Source organism: Bacillus rossius, chromosome 5, assembly GCF_032445375.1.
Source record: "Bacillus rossius redtenbacheri isolate Brsri chromosome 5, Brsri_v3, whole genome shotgun sequence".
NCBI classification, from domain to species: domain Eukaryota; kingdom Metazoa; phylum Arthropoda; class Insecta; order Phasmatodea; family Bacillidae; genus Bacillus; species Bacillus rossius.
This window is the reverse complement of record NC_086333.1, coordinates 45,983,498-46,009,427: the sequence shown is the minus strand read 5'-3', so window position 1 is coordinate 46,009,427 and position 25,930 is coordinate 45,983,498. Positions and strand designations below refer to the sequence as shown.

General features: G+C 38.8%; 1 protein-coding gene across 1 annotated transcript; it reads left to right on the top strand.

Moving 5' to 3' along the window:
• The first annotated feature begins 900 nt into the window (after positions 1-900).
• Positions 901-18,923, top strand: LOC134532356 (uncharacterized). The gene is made up of 5 exons (XM_063368786.1): positions 901-1,022; positions 2,774-2,904; positions 8,081-8,178; positions 15,451-15,534; positions 17,817-18,923. The coding sequence occupies exons 1-5, from the start codon at positions 918-920 to the stop codon at positions 17,933-17,935; spliced, it is 537 nt and encodes a 178-aa protein (XP_063224856.1). The 5' UTR covers positions 901-917; the 3' UTR covers positions 17,936-18,923.
• The last annotated feature ends 7,007 nt before the right edge of the window (positions 18,924-25,930 follow it).

Sequence of the window (25,930 nt, the reverse complement as noted above, 5' to 3'; positions counted from 1 at the left end):
CTGGGTCAAGCCCCTCCCAAACCAAAATCCTGGATCCGCCACTGGCTACAACCAAATGTTATATAGTTTCCTGATAAATGTGGCCACTTGGAAGATGTGGCCCAGAGAAAGCACCTCTAATAATCAGCGGCCAACCCTCCAAAAGTCAATGTTCTGATGTTTCCAGTTGAGGCCCACGATCAACTTTTCTCATCGGAATAAGTTACCTGAAACTGTTCAATTTTAATCTTATAATAAAAATTCAAATGAAACGTCACAGTTATAGATTAAATATTTGAACCTTTTTTTTGTTGCTTTTCTTAACTTTGAAATCATATATTTATAAATGATATTATTTAACTTTGATTTACAAAATGAATATTCTGCGAACTTTAAAACTTAACGCAACATAATTTGCTTCTTTCACTGATAAATTACTTTACATACGAAATCAAATTTAACATTGTTATAGTTATTTTACCTTTCATAAATTATTTAATAATCCATGTGTAACTCGCCATTTTAAAGATTCGTCGAGAAGTATACACAAGCTTTTCTGTTGGCACGATTCTGATTAGCTGGTTTCGCCAGACATAAAAACAAAATAGAACCATTCCAAAAATATTTAGGAAAACTTAAGTCATCCGACTGTTCAAAATGGTTTTTTTAAATGGCTGTGCTACGATTTTGGTGTTGGCACAACACGCCAACGTTATTTAACGATCTTTCATTGCAATGCGTTCGTTGGAAGCAAAGTTTGACAGTTCTTAGCAAGTGATCAAGAGAGCTGTGCTTCAGGAAGCAGCGACCACCCAAGAGTTTGCCAACCCCTGACGCGACTCCGCGAGTTCTCCTCCAAGGACAAGGCTGAAGCCATCAGGAGAGTATATAAGGGGGTGGCGTCGCCGTGGAAGCAGGCAGACTGTCGTCCGTCCGCCATGGCTGTGCGTCTCGTGGCTCTGGCGTGTCTTCTGGCGGCTTCTTCCGCCCTCGCTTCCTCTTGCGTGGACAGAGGAGCGAAGGCCAACTTCGACATCCCTGCGGTACGGAAAATACTACTACTTTTAAGGCCCAGTCTCACGCGCCGAGATGGTTATTTCATTTCATTTTTTTTTTCACTACCCTTAAAAACAGACGTTTTCTTTTAAATTTATTCCAACAGCTCTCTTGCAGTTGTTGCTGGGTCACAAACTCAGGGGTAGGTCACACTGTAAGAAATTACAAAAAATTTACAGACTTTTAAGCGAATAATTTAACTCGAATAAACGCAAAGTTATTCGTAATTTCAGATAACTGCATCTCAGTAGAAACTACGTCGCATTTCGATTTCGGGATTGTACGTTTCGTTCTAAACAAACGTGAACACACAGTCGGACGAAATAAGTGTGTTCCTAACGTAGACTTAACCAGTTTTTGAATGTTTTTTTAGTATACCGAGAATATTCTTTTTGATTTATATTTAAAGTAATTGAACTCAGCAACCGAACATTTGTGAACAAAGCAATACATTTACGAATATCCCTGGGTAATTTGTAACCAGCGTTCTTCGTAAATTGAAGGCGAATATTGTTAACAGTGTACGTCTGCACGCACACTATCATCTGTCTTTAATGATCTCGATGTAGATGGAAAGTTAAACCTAAGTTCAACACAATTATGTTATTTTAATGATTCTTGCAATGAAAAATACTGACTTCAAATTTTTTTCAGACGTATGCCTTTGCCGGGTACACACTATATGTCACAGATAAACCTCAACAACGGACAAAAAATATGAATACGCAATACACTGGAAAAAAAAAGCCAAAAATCGATCTATGTCAAAAGTTGGATGCGTAGGGTGAACAGAGAATAGCTAACCGGGTCAAGCCGTTTTAACTAAAATGTTATTTTCGAGCCGTAAAGGTCACGATTAATGAATACTTGCGTGACGTTTAAACGCTCTTATAGAATCATAAAAAGGTCCCGATTTTAGGCAGCCAGTGCTCTGGGCAAATCATCTTTATCAACCCTTATAGCTTACGTATTTGGTGTGAATATTTTAAAGTCTAAATGGCAAAATATGGCATATTTACAAACCAAAAGGGATAGATTTCATAATGTAATGAGTAATCAAATTAACATCATAATGAGTTAATTATGTAAAGCAATACTTTTTTTACTAGAACAATAGCAATCCTGTCCACACCTTTTGCATTAGATTTTGTTTTTTATAATAACAAACACTTTAATAACACATTTAAAATTTATTTCTGTGATAGCTCGAGAACTAAAGCTCACATTTGAGCCACCTAAATATTTGTTTGAACTGAATATAAAAAGCTAAGCAACTTAATTTTATTATTAAAGGCCGATCTTTCTCCCACACAAAAGAGCCAATTTTGATTCAATCAAGTTTTACACAATTGCAAACAAGTATATTTGGCTATAAATTTACCTAATATATTTTTTATTATAAACGTTTACCTGCAAAACAAGCAATTAACACCCAAAATCAACGTAGCTCTACATTAAATGTAATTGTTTTGGTATGTTTAATGAGTAGAAAATATTATAATTTATGTGTTTTACCAACACCACACAGTAAACGTATAGTATACATACAGAGACTTCAATACATAGTGTATATAGTTTTTAATAATAATGTGATAATGTAAAAGTATAAAAACTTTACATGCTTTGTTTTGTCATTTTTAAACATATATTTTGCTTGATTTAATCTTAAATCAATGTTTTCCTGCCCCACTTCTTTCCTTACAGTGAAGTGTCCTCATTGTCTCTCTCTATGTTCCAGTTCATTGACACGTGGTATATACAGAAAGTAGCGGAGTTTCCAGGGTTTTCTGGCACAAAATGTGACCAGCTGACCTTCTCTGAGTTAGAAAATGACCAACTCAAAATGATCGCCTCATTCTACAACATTACGTGAGTAGTTTAATAGTCTCAGTACCTGTAAGTATTATCATTTCAAGATTGAATGTACATTCGTACATATTATAGAAATTTTTTCTTTGTTTCAAGTTTTTACAAAAAAAATAAATACTTCATTATGTTTGACATTTTAAATCATGGTTCTCTAAAGAAACAAAATAGTTTTGTGGCAAACCTTACAAACAAATCTAAAATGTTTTATTCTCATGTTTATGAATTACAAATGTTTTGAGATAGCGTATTGAATCCCACCCAAGGAACATACCTATAAGCTATTCGCAATGAATGTCCTTCTAGCTTTTACATATTTCATAGTGATTTATAATTTTTAATTCTCCACTTGACTGAACGTCTTTGAGACACTAATATATATATAGTCCACAAGAAAAAAAATGGAATTTTAATGACAGTTTTACAGCAATATATGCTACAAATTTGCAGGAAAAATTAGGCGGAAAACATTATACGACATAGCCAAACGTGATTGGAATAGAGGTGAGGAGCATATACTTTTATTTTAATGCATAATAATATGTATATAATTATCGTTAGTGCAATAGAGTTTCAACCTTACTGTTCTACATATAATGTAGAATTTTTGGAAAGTTATTATTTGGTAATCACAAAGTGACAAAAAATGTTGCCTTTTATTATACAAGTTTTAAAGAACAAACGACATTTATAGCTTAAAACGTGAACAAATTTGAAAACTACACGATATTTTAAGACTAAAATGAAAGTTTTAATGACGTTTTATTTTATTTCTGCTAAAAAAAAGAAACGAATTTCCCGTTATTTCACAAAACATTATGCCACTTAATCCATTAATGACAAGACCACAGTGTTGTATCTTACTAGGCTTATTTGTGAACACAGAAAAGTGGTTTTCATAATTTCCATTTCATTGGCTGTGATAACTCAATCGCCTACTAAACGCGTAGATAATTTTTAAGATCGACATATAAGTCTAGTGAACATTTAGAAATCCACGTCAATTTTTTAGTCACTGTATCTTTCACGTTTAATTGTATGGATGTAGAGATATTGTATGACTAAAAGTTAATTAGACATTCAATACGAAATTAAAATCTCTGCTCAGCTATAAAGAATTCATCAATTTTGTCTACCTTAAGCACTCCAAAATAATGAATTTTTTATTTTACTTCTACAAAATTATACAATTTGTATCTGTTTAACAAAAACATTTCTTATAAATACTTCAAATAAATTAAACTTTTAGTGTGTGTCACGGAAACACACAGTTTTTAACTTAGAATCAGCTTCCAATAATACATATAATTCTTTGGCCGTGTAAAAAAAAAGTGAAATCACATCAAGGTGGATTTTGCTTTGTCGTCAAGGCTGAAAATTTACCTCCCACTGGTATATAATTAAGTATATTCATCAGCAGTAATTACATACCTATACTTAATCTGAATCAGTTATTATTTGAATCAGTGAAATGCAGATAACTGAAAATTCTTCTAGTAAGTGGTTACTGGCTGTTAAATTAATGAATTACTATTATAAAACTATGGAATTCAGTCACAGAAACAAACAAAAAGTCTCCAGAGATTTAAGACGAGCGATTACAACTTATTATCAACCAGATGTTATTGATTTGAAGCTAATTCAAATTAAGTGCGAGCATATATTGTGTTCGGACCGCTTAGAGGGTAGTATCTTAAATTATTATTCTTCCATAAATTCATCATGTAATTTTGTAGAATTTTTTTTATAAATGGTTTCATCTGTTCAATGAGTGTTTATTTGATGGTTTTAAAAAAAATAAGGCCATTTTTTAAAATATTTTAATCATAACATGAGCGGAAACCAATAACTGTGTAGTTACAGTTGTTAATTAAACGTTTGCGCCTGTCATTTGTCATTTATCCCCTTATTTTTGTGACAGGAAACGTAAATCAATAAAAAATTTGATTTACCAAAAATCCTAGAAACTGGAGATTTTCAGGGTTTTGAGAAAACATATTTTTTTTTCCGTTTCATATCCTAAATGTGATTAGTTTTATGACAAACCTTACATACAAACGGTTGTTTCAAAAACTTATCTCATTTAATGCTAGGGCTGAAATTTAAATGGCTCTATAAGGTTATTAAAACCATTGAATGATATCTCTACCATTTATAAACTACCAACAACTATTGTTATATTATTGATTAATTGTATATCACCGCATACATAACAAAATTATAGATGGAAAATAATTTAGAAAATTACCCCTTGAAAAAGAACAGTAACTATACTTTCCTCAGTTTGTAGCTTTCCAGGTACCTCATGTCATTTTCATAACGCGATACAAATCCTACGCTTGGGATGAATATAAACGTAAAACACGTGGACTCATGTTTTTTTAACAGTTCCACAGCTCTACGTGACTGATGCTTAGATTCAAGCCAGTTATTATCTTTGAAAGATTTGTGCAATGGGAGTGCATGACTTGATGTAAGCTTTTGGACATACGCCATTGCTTAGCACATGTATGTCTGTAGAGGAAAACTACAAAAAAAACACAAATGACAAAAAACACAAATTAAGCAAAAAATTGCTGTTGTCAGGATTTAACACCACACAATAATCCACAACATGAATATGGTCGACAAACATGTTTTATTTTCTTTGTTTGTCAGGATTTTAACACCACACAATACTCCACAACAGGAATATGGTCGACAAACAAAGAAAAACAAACATGTTTGTCGACCATATTCCTGTTGTGTGGTGTTAAATCCTGACAACAGCAATTTTTTGCTTGATTTGTGTTTTTTGTCATTTGTGTTTTTTTGTAGTTTTCTTCTACAGGCATACATGTGCTAAGCAATGGCGTATGTCCAAAAGCTTACATCAAGTCAAGCCAGTTAACATTAATTTCGATATGTCGCCGAGAAATCCACGGTAATGCCCGAGACGTAAAAAAAAAAAAATGCTGTCAAATATCGTCACTCAAATGCTATTACTATCCGCTGTTATTTGGTGAAAGAATCCTTGGCGGTTTGCAGTCCAAGACTACCAATCCCGCCCTGGGCATACCAGGTCCAGCATGTTCTCTGAAACTACCGCCAGCCGCACATCTGGACAGTTCTGGCCTCTGACCACCGAGGCCGTGGCCAGGATTTTATGAAGGAGTGGTCCAGTACAACCATTATGTATATTTATAACTGAATTTTAAAAGAAAACTTACTGTAACGCTTAAATAAAATCTCAGAGAATAGCGAAATTTTAGAACTTTAAGTAACGATTTTGTTTGAAGAAACTGAACATTTATATTTTGGATTTTAATTAATTAATTTTAATAATTTAATTCTTAATTTAATAATTTTATGATTTCTTTAAAAAAATTCTAATTTTATGAAATGTATGAAACACGCACGTCGATGTATGAAATATATGCTTACAGTAACAGGAAAAGACAATACCTTTTGCTTCTATGTAAGAGGCCAATAGTTGGGAGGAAATATATTACTGTAGTCCAATAAGTATTACAAATAATACTTATAAAAAGTTGTTTAGCCATTTCTTTTTCTGTAACTTCTTAGTTCTCGGTATGCGGAATTTTGTAGGAGTAATTTCGTGAATGTAAAGGAAGTCGCATGGAACGGAAATGTGTAACCACGGTGCTGCCATCTGTGGCGGATGGCACGAACCAAAGTTCACAAAGCTAAAGGGAAATTTTGTAGTATTAACTGTTTGGTGAATTTTAACAAGATGGACAGTATTTTAGTAAACTTGTCTAAAATAATTTCCTGAGCTGGGGTTTTGTACTTTTTCAAGTCTTTTCCACTTTTATTGAAGCCGTTTCATTCTATATTTTAAACTTTCGGCCTGAAAATGGAATGTTTCGACACGATAAAATTGCTCCAGCAGCGAATTCTAGCGGCGCGTCCATAAATGTAGCTGAATACACTAGATTTGTCTCGTTTGATATTATTTTAAAGAGTTCTTCGTCAAATTACGTGTCTGATTTCATATTATAAGTGTATTTGCAATATGAGAACACACGAATTTGTCTGTTACCAAGGCTAAATGTTACACATCTTTGGCATTTTTTTTTGTCTAGCGATACCTGAGTGTGAATTTTGGGGAAGACTACGATTACGCAGTGACAAGAACACTATTCTGCTAGTAATAGGAGCATCACTGCTGCGCAAGTTGGTAGTGGCGAAAGATTGTTCAGATACAGTGGTGCAAATACGAGTTCCCTAACAGCGAGCGAGTTATCGTCGAGTCAAGCTCCAATGACACGTGTAAATAGCAGCATAACTGTGTTATATTCATATTTGTACAGACCTTGGTCAGATTTTTTTTTTTAAATTCGAGACCATGCATGTATGCAAGAAAGATGAGAAAATACTTGCTTGAATATAAGTGAATAAATAGACGCAGATTGAAACCAAACGGGTATTCGTTCGAATCCGATATTCCCCTCACGTAACATTACCAACAATGAAACATTGTCACCTTACCTCAACGAATGTCTAAAGTTCACCAGGCTTAAGAATGTAGTGGAAGGATGCTAAAGCTTGAATTTATACAGATCTCCCAAAAAAATTTCAGTATGACTTAAAGGTGTTAATGTTTGTATCTTCATCTCAAATATTTAGATGTGCTGAGCTATTAAAAACAAGCTTCCAATGTGACTGGCTAGGATCACTTGCAGAATATTGAGTTATGTATACATTATTTCTGATAAAAACTTTAGAGTTGTTAAATATGTAACGTGTTATTTAATTAATTTTAAAAAAACTTTGAAAAGTTTGTTATTGACAATTTTTTTAAAATAATATATACATGGCTACGTACTAATCTTAATTATTTTCACAACGCAGTGTTTCTTTAGTTATAAAAATAAACTTACATCACTTTGTCGTCTATATTTATGGCAAACAATTTAAATTAATTTAGTAAGGGTTTTATAGTTTTAGGCCTCGTTGACACTGAGGTTATCTATACAAGTGAATTAAAAAAATACTCTAATCATCTTTCATATATAGAGTAGGCTTATAGCACATCTTATCTGCTTGGTAGAAAATAACGTTCACGTGAACTATTGGTATCAAATTATTAATATTATTTTTGCTGGGAGTGCATTACGTATATTTCTGAAGACGCACCCTCCAGCGATATTTAAACGTTATCTTCCTCTGTGACCAGGTCTGGTGAAGATGGGAGCATATCGGTCATGGTGCGTAAACTCAACCCAGAATCCAAGGAGGCAAGATTCACCTGCCAACACGAAGGACTTTTTACTTGTAAGTAACATATTAAAATGGCGCTCTGGCTCTGAAACGTATTCTTTAATTAAATATTTTTCATGAGTAACGAAAAAAAGAAGAAATGCGGTAGAGATCTAGAGCTCAACTCATTTTAAATCACTTCGCCACCATTTAAGTACTCTAATTCTATTGCTTGAGTGTAAAACTTCAATACATAATATTGTATTGCCTATATCACTTAAAAAGAAATACTTTCTTCTTTACTTTCAATTGTGATGTTATTCCTTGGAGTGCTGTTTGTATCGTATTTGACATCTGTCTTTCATCTCAAACTAGCAGCCAGTTACATTTATTTACGACCCATAACAAAGAATTTACACAGAATTATATGTAAGGCTTATAACTGCAAGCACATGCAAATCTAAAAAGTTTATTAATTAAATAATTTTTAATGATAGTTCATACATGTATACATCTTTGAGAGTGTATAATTTTAGACACGTGGATTCATTAATTGTGTTTGAAAAATAGTTTTAATAGTTTTCCAAGATTCAGTTGATTTTTATATTCGTCCTATTGTTACGTCTGTGTCTCTACACAAGATATCCTATTGATGGTCTAAAAAAATATTTTTATTTTGATGAATATTTTTGTAATGACATAACTTAAAAAAACTTTCATTAATAACGGAAATACCAAAGCTTTGTGTTATTATTTTTAACAGTAAGACATAACACACACACACCTACACACACACACCTACACACACACACACACACACATATATATATAGTAACGACAGAGCTATTGCTATTTCCGTAATTAATGGAAGTTATTTTTTTAAGTTCGGTCGTTATAAAAATGTTCATATATATATATATATATATATATATATATATATAGTCTCCTCAGTGTTCCGATTCACATTTTGTTTCCAAATATTTTCAATAGGTTGTCACTGTCCCCTAACGACAGTGACAAACTCCACGACTTTCTAGGAGCAGTCAGATTTAAACGAGGCACCAAAAACATTACAAAATAAAATACATGAACGAACTAATCTAAGCCCGACGTCAGTCCATAAAAAATTAATAGCAAAGAAACGTTTCAACAATTTTCAGGAGGACCCAGTATTGAGTGTTATCTGGTATAAATAAAGAATCATTAACTTGTGGGCATCTTTTAATGAAAACTAAACTCCAACTCAAAACAAATGCGTATGGCCTTTCGTGGCGGCATGGTTCGTAGTTACCATCAGCCTCAAATATGTTACAACTTGAATATATTAAACTATACACTAAAATTAAATGCCCAAAAAAATATTATGTTTAACACAATCGACATTAAATACCAAATCACCTTGCATGGCGCTTCTAGAAATAGGAGAGCTTACTATATATTGTTACGATTTTCCGCGGGGGTTCGTAAAGGATAGCCCAATTAATAGATTTTATTTCACACACACAGTTTTATTGATGGCCACTACTTATGTCTTACAAATAATCTTCTAAATTGGCAAATAATTAATTACACTTAAATAAATGTAAATTCCCCAGTTACTCGTTCCGCACACCTCTCTGGGCCACACCTTTGGCGCAACTCTCGCCGCAGCACCCCTCGTGGGTCTCCGCCGCGGGACTCCGTCGCCACACTCTGCCGCTGCCGACGCACTTCCTCTTCGCCGAGGATCCGCTCGACTCCGCCGCGCCCGCGACTCTATCGCCCGGAAACTCCACCGCGGGAAAGCTCCCGACTCCACTGAACTCTCTCACTCCCTGCCCTGGAACCTTCGTCCAAGGACTTCGCCACTCTGCCGCACCCGCGGCACTATCGCCCGGAAACTCCGCTGCGGGAGAACTCCCCACTGAACTCCTCTCGAAGGTCGGCCCAACCTCCTTATATAGCCCTTGGGTTCCCGTCCAGAACAATCGGGCATGTCTCCGAGATATCGCGCGACCTTCGCCGTCGAAATGCCCAGAAACGCGCCGTGAGTCCTCGAAGGACGCAGCGGCTGCTCAAAGAACGCCGATAAACGCAACAAGCATCGGGTTCCCACAAAACGCGCCGATAATCATGTCTAAGTCCTTTTATTCCGCAGTGCGGCCTCTTTTAAGTAACTCGATCTGAGGCAGGTGCGCGCTGCGACGGTCAGGATGTTGCGAGACAGTATGACACGAGATACCAGGGAGAGGATGCGGGTGGAAGGGGGGCGCAGACAGGCCGAACGAGCACGGCGATGCCAAGCACTGCAGCCAAGCGCGATCGTAACATTGCCCCCTCCTTAAACCTGTTCGTCCCGAACAGGTAATGCATCTCCTCCTGGAGGTCCCCATGCTACTCGAAGTTTAGGCCTCCTGCCTTTTCTCCATCGCGGGCTGTACAGTCTCACCAGGTCACCCTCTCTCGCAGTAGATGTTGCTTCTCTCGTCACCCAGTGACACTTCTGCGTTGCTGATGCCCAATGTCGTTCAGTCAGCTGCCCGAGACGGGCCGACCGTGTCCTTGGACGGACCCGATACTCTTGAAAGCATTGCTCGTTGCCTCCCAATGGTTCGCTTGTTTCTTCCCTTTTTCTCTCTGTTTGTTCTCTCATAACTACTCGTTCACAAAGCATTTCTTCCCAGCTCTTCTTCGTCTCTTCTTGGTTCCTCATTCCCTCTTTGTTCTTATGAATATTGTCTGGACTGCACTCAGTTACTCCTTGCACCATCTTCTTCACTCTTTGTGTTCTCATTTTCTCTTCTCGGTCTTTCTTCCACTGTTCTTGGTCCTTCTTCACATCTTCTTGGTCTTCCTGTGTCTCTTCTTGGTCTTCCTTCGTTTCTTCTTTGCACTTCTCTATCTCTTCTTGACTCATGTACATCTCTTCTCGGCTTTTCTTCAGCTCTTCTGTGCATTTTGCCCTCTCTCTTTGGTTTATCTTCATTTCTTCTCGTTCAATATTCCTTACTTTGTAACCCATCTTCACTACTTCTAAGCTTTTCTTCAGCTCTTCTTTCATCTTCATGTCCTGGCTGTTCTCCTCTCCTTGGCTAATGTCCTCTTCGCAGTGTTCTTCGCTGTCCTCTTCGCAGTGTTCTTCGCTGTTCTCTTCGCTGTTCTCTTCACTATTCTCTTGACTGGTCACCTCTCGGCAGGTCTCCTCTTCGCTGGTCTTCTCTTCGCTAGTCTTCTCTTTGTTGTTCTTCTCTTCACTGTTATTCTCTTCGCTGTTCTCTTCTTGGCAGGTCTCCTCTTGGCTGGTCTTCATTTCTCTGTTCTTCTCTTCGCTGTTCTTCTCCTGACCGGTCTTCTGTTCGCCGTTCTTCTCTTCGCTGTTTTTCTCTTGGCTGTTCTTCTCTTCTATGCTTATCTTCACTTCGGTCTTCATTTCATTCCTCATTTCTTCTTGGCCATGCTTCAGTTCATCCTGACCCTTCATCATTTCCTCTAGGCTTATATTTGACCCGCTCTTCTTTTCTTCATGGTGGTTCTTACTCTCATTCCTTCCACTCTTCATTTCTTCCGTATAGTTCTCGATTTTGGTTACCATTTCTTTGTTATAGTTCTCCCAAGTGGCTCTTATTTCTTCTAGGGCAACCCTTATCTCCTTGTATTGCTCGTCAGTAAGCCCTTCAGTAGCCATCTCTCTTTAAAGAATTTACTAATAATTAAACAACCTAAATAATAATAATTTTTTAAATACTGTTCTTAATTTTAAATGACCTAGACGAACCTTCTAATTAAAATACCAATAACTCTATTACATTCAAAACTATCACTGACTACAGTAAACTCAAACTAGCTCTAGAAAATTACAAATTCACTAAACTTCTAAATTCTAACTTTACTCTCGAAAAACTAAATCCTATTTCTTAACTGAATCCTAAATCTATTAATTAGGGCTATCCCACTTCTGACACCAAAATGTTACGATTTTCCGCAGGGGTTCGTAAAGGATAGCCCAATTAATAGATTTTATTTCACACACACAGTTTTATTGATGGCCACTACTTATGTCTTACAAATAATCTTCTAAATTGGCAAATAATTAATTACACTTAAATAAATGTAAATTCCCCAGTTACTCGTTCCGCACGCCTCTCTGGGCCACACCTTTGGCGCAACTCTCGCCGCAGCACCCCTCGTGGGTCTCCGCCGCGGGACTCCGTCGCCACACTCTGCCGCTGCCGACGCACTTCCTCTTCGCCGAGGATCCGCTCGACTCCGCCGCGCCCGCGACTCTATCGCCCGGAAACTCCACCGCGGGAAAGCTCCCGACTCCACTGAACTCTCTCACTCCCTGCCCTGGAACCTTCGTCCAAGGACTTCGCCACTCTGCCGCACCCGCGGCACTATCGCCCGGAAACTCCGCCGCGGGAGAACTCCCCACTGAACTCCTCTCGAAGGTCGGCCCAACCTCCTTATATAGCCCTTGGGTTCCCGTCCAGAACAATCGGGCATGTCTCCGAGATATCGCGCGACCTTCGCCGTCGAAATTCCCAGAAACGCGCCGTGAGTCCTCGAAGGACGCGGCGGCTGCTCAAAGAACGCCGATAAACGCAACAAGCATCGGGTTCCCACAAAACGCGCCGATAATCATGTCTAAGTCCTTTTATTCCGCAGTGCGGCCTCTTTTAAGTAACTCGATCTGAGGCAGGTGCGCGCTGCGACGGTCAGGATGTTGCGAGATAGTATGACAAAAGATACCAGGGAGAGGATACGGGTGGAAGGGGGGCGCAGACAGGCCGAACGAGCGCGGCGACGCCAAGCACTGCAGCCAAGCGCGATCGTAACAATATGTTTATAAGAAAACCTGTTAAACTAAACACTAAAATAATTTCATAAAATGGCCAAAATGATCTAATATCAAAAAAGTTTTACAGTTAGTATGACGTGACTTTTTATATTTTAAAAATGTTCATACTGAACATATGTTGGCGTGAGCTGCTTTTTAAATCCATAGCTATCTTGGCCTATATAAAAAGCAAATAAATCAAATGTGGTTTTTCGAACTTGGCAGTATACGGGGTATGTCGTCACAGTTAACTTGAAAACACGATTACCGGGGGACTTTTATTCGTCGTTAAAAATTTTACACATTAACTTCAGGACGTATTTCCATGTTGTAAATATACTGATTAAAATCTTAACAGGGACTGGGCCAACTCTTAAGCTACGGCCACACAAGGCGCTATGCTGGCTATGTTCGTAATTGTTATACGAGTTAAATATAGCCAGCTGTATCTCAGGGGTCACTGGCCACACATGTTCGCTACGCCTGATAAGTTGGCGACGTCACAAGGTGTTTGGTTCTTGGCTATTTTTCTAAAACGTCGCTGACTGCGCCAATGCGCACATAAACAAAACCACCTTTTTTCGCGCGGAATTGTGCTGTACTTCTGTACTTGCTTTTTATGAAGTTTAATTTATGTCAAGTCGGCGGAAAAGTTAGTTAAAAGATGACGAAAATATCCATGTTTATGGAATAAATTGATGGAAGAATATTGAAGTCAGGATATGCCGGTCAATGCCTGGGATTTGATTCTAAGGGAATGCTATCAAACCGCGTTGAATTTATCCTGAAATAATCCATAAATTTGGTTTCGTCCACATAAGAAATTGGTTATTTTATTTTAATCAGGAGTTTTAAATGGGCAGTGTGCAAATGAGTAGCTTATGTCACTGTGGCGATAGAGGAAATAATTAGGTACATTTGAAGAACATTGTGATGACACGTCTGCTCAGAAACCTTTAGTGAAAATGGGCTAAAAAATAACTCTTTTAAGTCTGATGCACCCAATATTGTAGGACAAACCAAAACAATTATTTCAATTCAAATTAGAATACAAACAAACGTACAAAGACGTACATTGTCTCTTCTTCATCCAAATCCATGCAAAATGTATGATAATGTATATTGTTTATAAATCTTTCTAGACATGCGTCATTGTTGGTCAAACTGTATGTCATAAAGATGAATATCCGAGAGTAGTATTTAATAGGGCATACTGGCACAGGCTTCTAGGCTGTGCATTGTGGATGGGGGTCAATTACCGATTGCTCTGACGTCAGGAAGCCATCTCGGATGACCTTGACCTTCAAAATATTCCCAAATTTGCCTTAAATTTGCCAACATTTGCCCAAAATTAACAAAATTCCGTCAAAATTTCCAGTTTTTTGAAGAAAAAAAATTCCGCCAAAAATCTTAAAAAAATATGAAAATTAAAAATTTTTCCATTTCGCGGGAAAAATTTCCGTTTCGAGGAAAAATATCCCGTTTTAGTCTTCAAAAATTCCTAAAAGCAGCTTAAAATTCCTAAGAGCTAGCCGCTCTAAGCCACCGAAGACATGACCTTGAAAATTAGGATAACATGGCAACCAACAGGCTAGCTCTTAGGAATTTTAAGCTGCTTTTAGGAATTTTCTAGCCATTGGTATTATTAAGGAAATTTTTAAAAACTGGAAATTTTAACGGTTTTTGGCAAATTGTAGGCAAATTTTGAAGGTTATCCAAGGCCGCCGAGACGCCAGAGCAATCGGTCAATGACCCCATTCAAATACACAGGCTAGAAGCCTGTGCCAGTATGCCCTATTGTATACTACTTCCGAGCACACATTACACAGCTGTTCTTGTTGCAACTGTCTCGTCGTCAGCCCACTGTGTTAGTCTTTGGCCAGGGGCGCAAATTTGTAGGAGTTTTGTACGCGGGGTTAACCGACATGTCATCTCTGTATTCGGGGCTCGTATGTTGTATACTGCCATTATATTGGTCTACGTGCATGCAATAGGCAGAAAACTTTAAAATATACAGGAAGTTTTCCATAAGACATAGTTTTGACATCAAATTCTTTTCACAGTCACGCTTGTGCAAACACCAGCGGGCCCCTTCGGTGAGGGGATTCTTGATTCCGTAAGGGTAGGGGGGGGGGGGTGGCTTCCCCCTCGATATATACGCCTATGGTTTGAGCGGTAATATTTTTTTCTGGCGAATTCCTTCCACGGAATTATATGTGCTGGATATTTGTTATTAACTTTTGACATCGGCGTATTGTGGTTTGGTTTCTGTGTGTTCGCATACTCGCTTTTTTTGTCCGCTATTGAGGTTAATTTTTGCATACAGTATAACAAGCAATGGCGTATGTTAAAAAAATTATCTTAAATAAAGCATCCCTATTGCAAGAATTATTAAAATTACAAATGTATTTTGTGCATTCACATCATAATTTGGTCTGTTTGATCATCGGTAAAAATTAGGCCACGTTTATTAAAAAAATATTTTTTAATAACTACACTGGTTAATTTTGTTCGGTTTCATGTATTTTCAGATGAAAACACTCACTTGAATGTATTGGATACTGACTACAGCAGTTTGGCAGTGATGACTTTCTGCGAAGAAAACACTGAGAAATGTAAGTAGTAATCAACTTTACACAGGATGTCCATAAAAAATGTCCTAGTTTCAATTGTATATTACAACAGTTTAATTTAGACTCTTCACAACATATCATACATCAAATTGAAGGTAAACTAAACTAGTTTTTCTTACAAATATTCAATATGTGCACCTTTAGTTATTTGGCACACATCCAACCTAAAGTCCAATTCTTCCCACACTTTAGTTAACAAGTCCGGAGTAATGGAAGCAATAGCCTCTTCAATTCTGTGTCTCAACTCTGGCAAATCATTAGGTAGTGGTGTAACGTAGACTCGATCTTTCATAAAGTCTCAAAGAAAAAAAATCGCATGGCGTTACGTCAGCGTGGAGGTCAGCGGAAAAGAACTCTGTTGTCACGACTATTACGACCAATCCAGCGATCATGGACTTCGACGTTCAATCACTCTTGAGCAAAGAGATTCCAACGTGGAGTGGCTCTATCCTGTTGCCAAAACAAGTTTACAGGTTTACCCTCTACTAATTGGGGAAATAGCCATTCTTTCGCGCTGCAAGCGAGAACAAAACAACGCAGTACAGTACTCGTACATGCGTTTTTATAAAACTATTTAAATTATTCATTAATGGTGACTTTGAACCAACATACTACAATATAGAATACTACAACGCTACTACAATACTATTAGTATTTATACTGGGACATTCTTTCATGGACATACGGTATTTCTCATAGTCATATTTATTAAACTAGCTTTCCGGTTCAGCTTAACGCTATAAAGTTAAATTTTACTAGCAAACTATTCTAGTGAACTAAGCCACAGTGAAATTGGACTGAAAACAATTTCAAATATGCTCCATTTGTTTATATGCTTGGAATAGTTTTGAAAGTTTCTTGGTGATATCCTCCTGTAATTTTAACTCTTTTTGAACAGTTTCCCATATAAATTACACTAATTTGAACCACTATGTAAAACAACTGTGCAATTTTACACCAAATGTATGTGGCATCAGAATTCTCACCGATGTTAGTGTAATTTTTTTCATACTCTTGCTGATAAAATGTTTACTCTTTCTTATGCTCAAGTAAAAATAACACGACATGTGTAAAAGTACAATTGCAATTTTTTCATGAATATGCCATTTATGTTAATGCATATTTACCCAAAACTGTCATTTCACTTCACCATTAAGAAAATTTACACAAACAGTAACACGTACATTTGTACTATACTCTCAAAAAATTGTTGTAACACAAAGCTGTTATCAAACAAAGTATTTCTTACTTCAGCGCGATTTTAAACGTGGAAAATAAAGCTGTTACCTTTGCGACAGCGACAAAATACTTAGTGGTTGTTGAAATTAAACCCAGACGATCAGTGTCAGCTTTCAAATACTTTCTCTTTTACTTACAATAAAAATGCTGTTCAGCACCAGCTTCAAAGACGTGCACCAGTCTTGGGAAGCAGGTCGTACACATGTTTTCAACTCGCTCAGTAGCGATGATCCTGCACGTGAAGTACCCTCAGCAGCGCCGCCTCGAGGTGGAATGGGGCGAATGGCCGAAGAGTTTAGAGTGATGTGAAACACGCCCTACTTAGATGGGGGGGGGGGGGGGTCATAAAAGCCTTAATAAGGCTATCTTAACGTCTTTCCGACGTCTTGAATAGTCAACATCAAAACCTTTTTTTGTCCGATTTTTAAGAGTACTGAAGTTTTAAAAGAATTAACCGACTTGAAAGATCAGGTGCGGACATTGGTAGATTGGTTCTAACAATCCATTAGCACTACAGTTTTTTTTAAAAAGTTCTATAAGGGGTTATGGGGGTATTAGGAGGGAGGCATCATCCCTCCCACAGGACCGCCACTGTGTGATGTTAATGTGTTAAGTCTGCAATGACCTCTCATTATCATGGACAAGACGTTAAAACTCGAGTTGGTATGTATACTAATATTATAAAGCTGAAGAGTTTGTTTGTTTGTTTGTTTGAACGCGCTAATCTCAGGAACCACTGGTCCGATTTGAAAAATTCTTTCAGTGTTGGATAGTACATTTATCGAGGAAGGCTATAGGCTGTATTATATTATCAATAACATTAGGGATCCTTACTAAAAGTCCAATTCAGAATCAAATGCGTTGGAGGGGGTTAGATACAACATGCAGTACACGTACGAAGTGTGTGTTGACAATGCCGCAGGCGCTAGAAGTTTATTTCCTATTGCCTATTGAGATTTTTGCCACGCACTAGATGCCTTATCATTCTTAATGTGTTATGCATGTGATGTGGTCCTTGTCGACAGACACGGCGCTGCTGATCACGCGCGAGCGCTCGCCGCCCGTCGCCGTCCTGGCCGCCGGCGAGGCGCTCCTGCCCCCGGGACTGGACTACACGGTCCACGACCAGACCGGCTGCGCCTAGGCGCGCCTCTGGCGCCCGGCTCGGCGCGGCACTCCGCTCGCGCCATCCATCCACCCGTCCTTCGCCTCCACTTTGAATATATATACTGTATAGAAGTCGCCAGCCCAGGTTAAAATTTCTAATACGGTTTTGAGGTAGTTGGTTAATTCACCTGCCGCAATCGCCACCATCTCTAGGGCATCGAATTGTGGTGGTCCCTAGCGGAGAAGTGTCGAACTCTTCAAACACCCCTTCCCCCTCCCGCTGAACGACCTTGAGCTGCAGTGAATTATGGATGGGGTGGTGCGGGGAATGACAGCGGGCGACAGTGCTGCGCTCTAACGTGTAAATAACAACTAAGACGATACAGGGCGTTACGGCAGCGCACTGCAGCGGTGAAGTTCCCAAGCTGCTCATCATACGCTCCTGAAAAACGTAGAGTAAATCCTATCCACTCGCGACTTCTATACAGTATATATATTCAAAGGCCTCCTGAAGGCCGCAGGAAAATCATTTCCACTGGTCCCCTTCCACATTTCTGAAAGCACAATATTGTTTTCGAACCTCACGGTCAAAAACAAAATACCTAAATACTTCGTATAGCCATAGCTGTAAACGTGTTCTTAAAAATAAATATATTATTATACCTTGTAAGCTTCACAATTACTCTTATTATCAGGGTAGACATGAGCATTTAAAAAAAATGTATATTCTGGAACACAACCTAAGGTTTTGCCTGCCTTTCCTCCTTGACGGCCCTTCTGCAACATGTCGCTCTTTCGACGGCGTCTGTGAACAACTTCACGCACCAACATCACGCGATGCTGTGTGAGGGACAGTTCGGGTGCCGCTGTTACCGCTTTTAAAAACTGTGACAAGTCCACATGACATAAACTATAACTGTCCGTCTTGTTGTGTCTCTCTATCTCTATTTGTCGGTGCCTCTTAAGCGCAACTGCAACTGTACCCCTGTCATCGTCCTCGCAATAAAACTTTTTTTTTTCCGCCAGAATGTGTTTCATTTCACCATCAGGAATGATGATGCACCGCCATATTGGATTTTTAAAAAAAAGTGCGTGCGTGCAGTCCACGCACGCGACTGAAGTGAAACTTCTTGCTTATTAGGTATATACAGGGATAAATTATTTACATTTTCAATCACACTATTCGCATAAAAAGAAATGATACTTTTGAAATTAATTGCAATAACCTTTTTCCACAAGAAAAAATGAATAGTAGAATAAATAAAATAAACTGTTACCTCCAGTCCGGAAGGGCGGGAGTACAAGGGTTGGAATCTCAGAGATTTGGTTCAAAAGTTCGAAAGTTCGTGAAGTAAAAGCTTTTTTACTGACAAAACTTGGAACAACTTCACACCCTTCAATACACGAATGAACAGACTTGACAAACTTCTGAGGTATTACTTGGATGACTAGCACCATGCGATGTGCCCAAGGTCTCTGTGAACAGATTAACAATATTGTATCACTTATACAAAGTACACAAATCAAATTAGTGCCTTTTCTAAAGCAAACAATTTTATATTTATCCAATAACAACATCAATTGAAATAATTCAGCTCCTTACAATCCAAGTTTGTGGCACATTCAAATCTTACGTTAATTCTCTTTACTAGCCATGAATTTAACATGGTCAAACAATATAAATTTACCGTTATAAAAAACACGCTAAAGAATGTAATCAAGAACAACAGAAAGGAAATTGCGTTTAGCACAGTTTAAATATTGTCCTGAAACTCGGTTACCAGGTTATCAAAATATCGATTAAATTCAATTAGATTACATTCAAATTACATACGCTCTCTCATATACTCTCACTAAACTTTAAAGTTTTTCAAACAGTTTTTCCAGGTGTTGGTGTGCATGGTCTCGGTCTTAATTATTAAACGTGTCGTGGTACCCCGCCAATATTGCGGCGAGTATTATTTTATTTACTCGCCTTGGTCGGTAGCTGCCTCGAGGAGAACGCAGCACACAACCCCACTGGTAGCGTGCCCGGTACATCAGTCGAGTGGGCAGGATGGCTCTGGATCGGCGCCTGCCACGGAGTTGGCGACGTCTATGTGGACTCGCCCCGTCACCAGTACTACGCCTCCACGGAGCAGCTGTGTACTGGTGGTTGAAAAGATGTTCGTTACACTGCACTGTTCAGGAAGTTAGTGTAATGTTCAGTCGAATCCGGGTTACGTAAATATTACGTTGGTTACGGACGTGTCAGTTTGTTACGTCACGTAATCATCAACGTACTTGCTGGTTGTTATAATTTACGTTATTGCGAATGACCCCGACCTCTCCTCCGTCACTTGCCACACTGCCCTACTGCCACATTACCATCAGCTCCAGTTTAACACTTCCTTGCCTCGTGACCTTCACGAGACAATTCCTTTTATTCCACAGACGAGGCAAAACTCCAGTTTCCTCACTCTGCGAAAATATTCTAAGTCCAAACTACTTCTGCTTGAAATTATTCTAAGACCCTCGCGGACTCGGTTGAAAATAATTTCAGTGTCCCTTACGGACTTAGTTTCTGACGGACTTAGTTTCTCACGGCGTCTCTTACCGTAGTTTCCTGCTGAAGTGGTCGGCACGTCCACGGGCAGCGTGACGGAGGAGGTCGTTGGTGCGGGTCGTGGTCACCGCTTGTTCACGCAGCCGGGTGAGTCAGAGACTGACTGCAGAAGTGTTGGCTGGGCCCGTATTTATAGTCCGCCGGGGCCCGACCGAGGAATAGTCTGGATACCAGCGGCGGAAGTACGCCATGTTGATTTTTTTTCCTAACCTAACTGAAACTAAATGTATTTTGGAGGGGTCCGGGTTAGGGAGGGACCTAGGTGCGTCTCAGGCCGAAGCTTATACGCCTAGTCATGCTGGGATTAGCCATTCAGGGAGAGGGTCGCATGCATCATGTGCTAGGAGGGGATTGGCCAGCCATGGCAGCGATTGGCGCCATGACTAACTCCCCTCACTCTTAAATCTAGACTATAACTAGAGATAAGTTGGGCCCAGGTAAAACTTGCATAGACACAGGGAAAACCCTGGGCACATTCATGCGGGATGCAATTTGGCATGCATTACGTGTAGGAATTTACAGGAGTCAGAGGATGGTCTGGATGAAGTGTTGGACAGAGTAGAAAAGAGTCTACCATGCGGGGGTTGGGCACTTGGACTCGTGGTCCGCTTTTCTTTTTATCCAGGACTGGATTTAGTGACCAGGGACGCAAGCGCCCCTGGTGGTGAGTGGTAACACTGACCACTCACTCCGCCGCCAGTCAGCACCTAAAAAACTAAGAAACTAAGACAGAAAAAAGATAAATGACTTACAAACTAGGCATTTCGTTACGAAATTTGCAAACACCCAACTCAGGGATGGACGTGCAGTGCTTAAGATAAAACTAAAATAATAACTATGAATATTATTTTTTGATTTTGTTTTTTTTAATTTTTTTATTATTATTTTAGAAATATATATTTTTGATGTACGTCATGTTGATTTTTTTTTTTTTTGGTGGTACGTCATGTTGGTAGAAGCCCGCGAAGCCGAGCGGAGTCGAAGCGGCCCGAGCGGCCCCGATGCACTGCGCGCCGGCCCGCAGGAATCAAAGTTGCGCGCCCCTGTGCTGCGGTTGGTATCCATCAGAATGGCAGGGGCGCTGTCTGGTAGTCTTAGCAGTTACGCAGTGCGAAACTGCGTAAAAAAACTAAATATGGTGGCGTCAATCGTTAGCTGTTACGAAAACTGGAGAGTAGACAAACACAAGCAGCGTTACGAGAATTCCGTAGCATCACTGCGGCATACCTCTCCCCTGCTGACACCCTTCTGGCCATTACAACTAGCATATAGCATGCTACGTTACGTACCTATCCCCCCCCCCCCCCCCCAGTTTACAATTTTTTACCGTTAGTGCATGCGTTGGAGTGACTTCGCCGCTGACGCAATCTCCTCCTCTGCCAGTTCCCCCACCACGTACCTAACTATCCTCCTTCCTCACCCGGTTCTCGAGCATTATTCCCTTAATACGATCGGAAATTTCGTAACACTCGAAAGAAGTTTCACTTCAAAAATGTCAGCGAGTCTTTCAGTACTCGTCAGAGATATGTAACAGCAAACCTTTCTAACGAACAAATTCGTGTGTACTCATTTGCAAATACACTTACAATACAAAACTTTAAAAAATTTAACGTAGAATTCTTTGAAATAATGCCGAGCGTGATACATAAACGCAAATTGTGTTTTAAACTACATTTCTGGACGCGAACCACACGTAGTTTTCGCACTTGCTGCTAGAATTCGCTGCCGGAGCTGCTACATTGACTATTGAATCATTCCATTTGCAGACCGAAATTTTAAACTATATAATGAAACGGCTCCGATAAAAGCGAAAACGACTTGAAAAAAAAATACTAAACCCAGATTTAGGAACTGATTTTCAACAAAGAATTTTATTAAAATACTGCCCTGTATTGTTAAAATTCATTAAATAGTTAATACTATAAAGTTTACCTCCGGCTTTGTGAATTTTGTTTCGCGCAGTCCGCCACAGTTGACAGCACATTTCCGTCCCATGCGACTACCGTTCCCTTCAAGAAATTTCTCCTATCAATAGTCTGCAACCGAGAGCTGAGGTGTTGCACATCAAAAAGTGGCCTTATCTTGCAGTGCAGATGTATTGTTTACGTGCACGGCTCGGCGAACCACACGGCCTTTACTTTGAACAAGGAAATCATGATCGGCTGTTGGTGAGAACAATATTCCCTATTGTTATATGTTTTGAAATATGACGATATTGGGGTGAAAACAAAATTGACTTCCAACTACGTCACAGTATACCATCTCCTGACGAATATCAACTGCATTGGCGCAAAATTGAAACTTTGAACTCGCAGTTGGGGGGCCACGAGTTCGAAACCCAGCCCAACCATCCTGATAACTGTTTTCAGCGATTTTTAAGAACCAAGCCAGGCTCATAATTTCACTGAGCTGTACACGACGAAACGCGAAGTACAAATAATAAGAAACATTTCTCTTTGCAAATATTTCAATGGTTTCGGGTCAAACAGCTGAATTAGAAGACAGCGAATGTTCGCTATTTTTTAGCAAAAAAATAAAAAATAAAACCAGAGGCGAAATTGCTTTTCGGAACTATTGATGCAGGCGTTACTCGTTAGCCAGTCTATGGGGAAAAATACCTCGCATCAGAATGGCCACTCCGCGCTGGAGGTCTCTCGCCGACTGGATTTGCTACCCTGCACCATTGAGAAGTAAGAATAATATGTATTATAACCTTGTAATAACAAGTTTTCTTCTGTATTTTAAAAATCTAGATTACGTTTTACTATGAATATTTTGGTTTACAAAATAAATATATTCCAGGTTAATTTCACTATTCTCCGTTCACTCTTACCTGAGTTTTGGAATAAACAAAGCCTCTTGTAAACAAACATTTTCATTGGCTGCCGGCCGCCGCGCACATTATTCGTGCGCAAGAAATAGTCCCTTGGTTACGTACCATTTGTAAGTATTTTTACACTGTCTTTTTTATAACAATTGTTTATATATAGCATTATAGCGATTCATCATTAATTTCCAATACAGTTTAATGTGTCAGCAAGTATGAACTTACAATTATGTTAGCAGACGCCGTGTGTACGGTGGCATAGACAAAATGTACTGTACAGTGTACAGTGAATGCCCGGCGCAACAGTTGCATTTCGGATTCGCGCGCGCACGGTTTGTTATGGCTGACGTCGGACCGAGTTTTGTAAAACACAGAACGGGAAAGCCTTTGAAAAGTGCACAGAAAACTATTGTGTTGAATGTTTTTAAAAAATTTTCAGACAAATATCCAGATTGTCGTGTGAACGATATCGCGAGTTTAACTGCGGAATTTAGGCGTGTTTCGTAGAGCAGTGTGCTTCGTGCAAGGAAAGAATTACAGGACACCGGGACATTAACATCTTCCGGGAAGAAAAGGAAACTTGAGTATCCTGTTATAAAAACTTGTGATGATTTTGTGAAGACGGTTATTAGGCGTAAAGTGCATAGTTGTTTCTTCGCAAATGAACCACCTACGCTGAACAAAGTGCTACGGTGCTTCCTGTTATATTACGTCTCCGTTATTTTATTAGCACCGACTGTACTGAAGTGTGTGTGTTGCAACTAGTGCTTGGCGCGCCAGATGAATTCAGCCTATCACTTGCTGACGCGGCGCAGTGATACGGCGGTGTTTGTTTATTTCAGAACTCAGCTAAGAGTGAACGGAGAATATCATAAAGTTTCATTTAGCCTTCAAATATCTACGTTTGGTATGTACTCTAATATTTACTAAAGTTACTATATACGGGTTTAAGTTGCTATATGTGGGTCCGCCATATTGGTGTCACATGTCTGTTCACGACTTCCGTTCTTTTTTAAAAAAATTACCTCTACCAAACGCAGTATACCGAGAGCCTTTTTTTTTACTGTGTTTATATGGATATATAATGGCCACTCATATACATATTTATCCCTTTAAATTTTTATTTCTCACCGAAACCTTTTTAACTCGGTAAAAACCCGTGTATTACTTCGTACTATAAAAGATCCTTGAACCTCTCCCATAGCCAGAGAGGCTGGACGCGACAGTCCTGCAAGTAGTTTGCAAGTAGAACACTACGCAGCGCCACCAGTACTTGACCGCGTGCACCAACGATTTTTTTTTATGTCGACTTGAGACTGGATCACGATAAAATTGGCATATTTTTGTAAATAAAATGGTCGCATGACTCAATTTTTCCAGCAAATTCTGTGAAGTACATATTTTCATAATTTTAATTTTACGTTTTTTAAATGACTTCGGTACAGTGTTGCCAGACGTACACAAATTCGGGTACAGGTACCCAAATTACTATTACTTTACCCAGTACCCGAGAAGATCCACTCGGATAACCAAAATGCACCCGAATTTAGGAAAACGAAAAATTAATAGTTAAAAAATACTAAACAATACTAGCAGAGCCTGGCAAATGTTCTGCCAATGTTTATTTATTTACCTTTATAAATCTAAAATTTATGGTTTGTATGTAATCTATACTTCATCCATAAAGCTGTTGAAATGATAGGGCCTATTTCATTTAAAACTCTCTCACAAGATACTTATTACAGTCACCATCACTATTTGTTGTTATTGAGGATTAAAGACAGTAAAAATCACGTATTGTCAATTTTCATGACGATCTGTTGAACGGAATAGAAGTTGATGCACTGCAGCGCTAAGTTACAGCAGAATGGGTGGTGTGGAAATATTCTCCGTGTTCAAATACCTATACATAGGAATTTTCATGGCGATCGGTGGAAGGGAGTAGAAGTTGATGCGCAGCTGCGCCATCTAGTGACGAATTATATCAAAATGGATATCGTGATAATATTCTTCGTGTTTAGATATAGCAAAAGGTGCAGTACCCTGCATTGCCCGGATTGAATACGGGGTGAAATCAATTATTGTAGTAGAACAATATAGGAAAGTCGTCAGAAAAATGGGAGCCACGTAATGCAGCGCATTTTAGTGGCATGGCCTGATCCTAGGCCGTTAACGTTTATGTGATAAGGGTATTTTGGCCATTTAGAATGTACTTTTTTCTAAGTTTTCTGCAGTTGTTGTTACTTATTAAGGAAGGCGATGAAGAATTGTGAGAGGGGAGGGGCGTACCTTAATTTGAGGTATGGTGTACCTTAGTTTCTTACTCGGCATGTGATAATTTAGTCTTAGAATTACCATAATTCTGTCACTATATACCATACATTTTTGGCGTAACGGAAAACTGAGTTTGGAATCGCTCGCTCAGCCAACTTTTAATATATCCACAGTAAATATTATTTTTATTTAAATAACTTTAACTAACAAACACAAGTTAATTATCAGGTACAATGATCACACAGCAAACATATTTTCAAATACCTTTCAGAGAAAGTCAGGCACGTGGTGAGAGCAAACATTATCTGGTACAAAACTGGATAGCA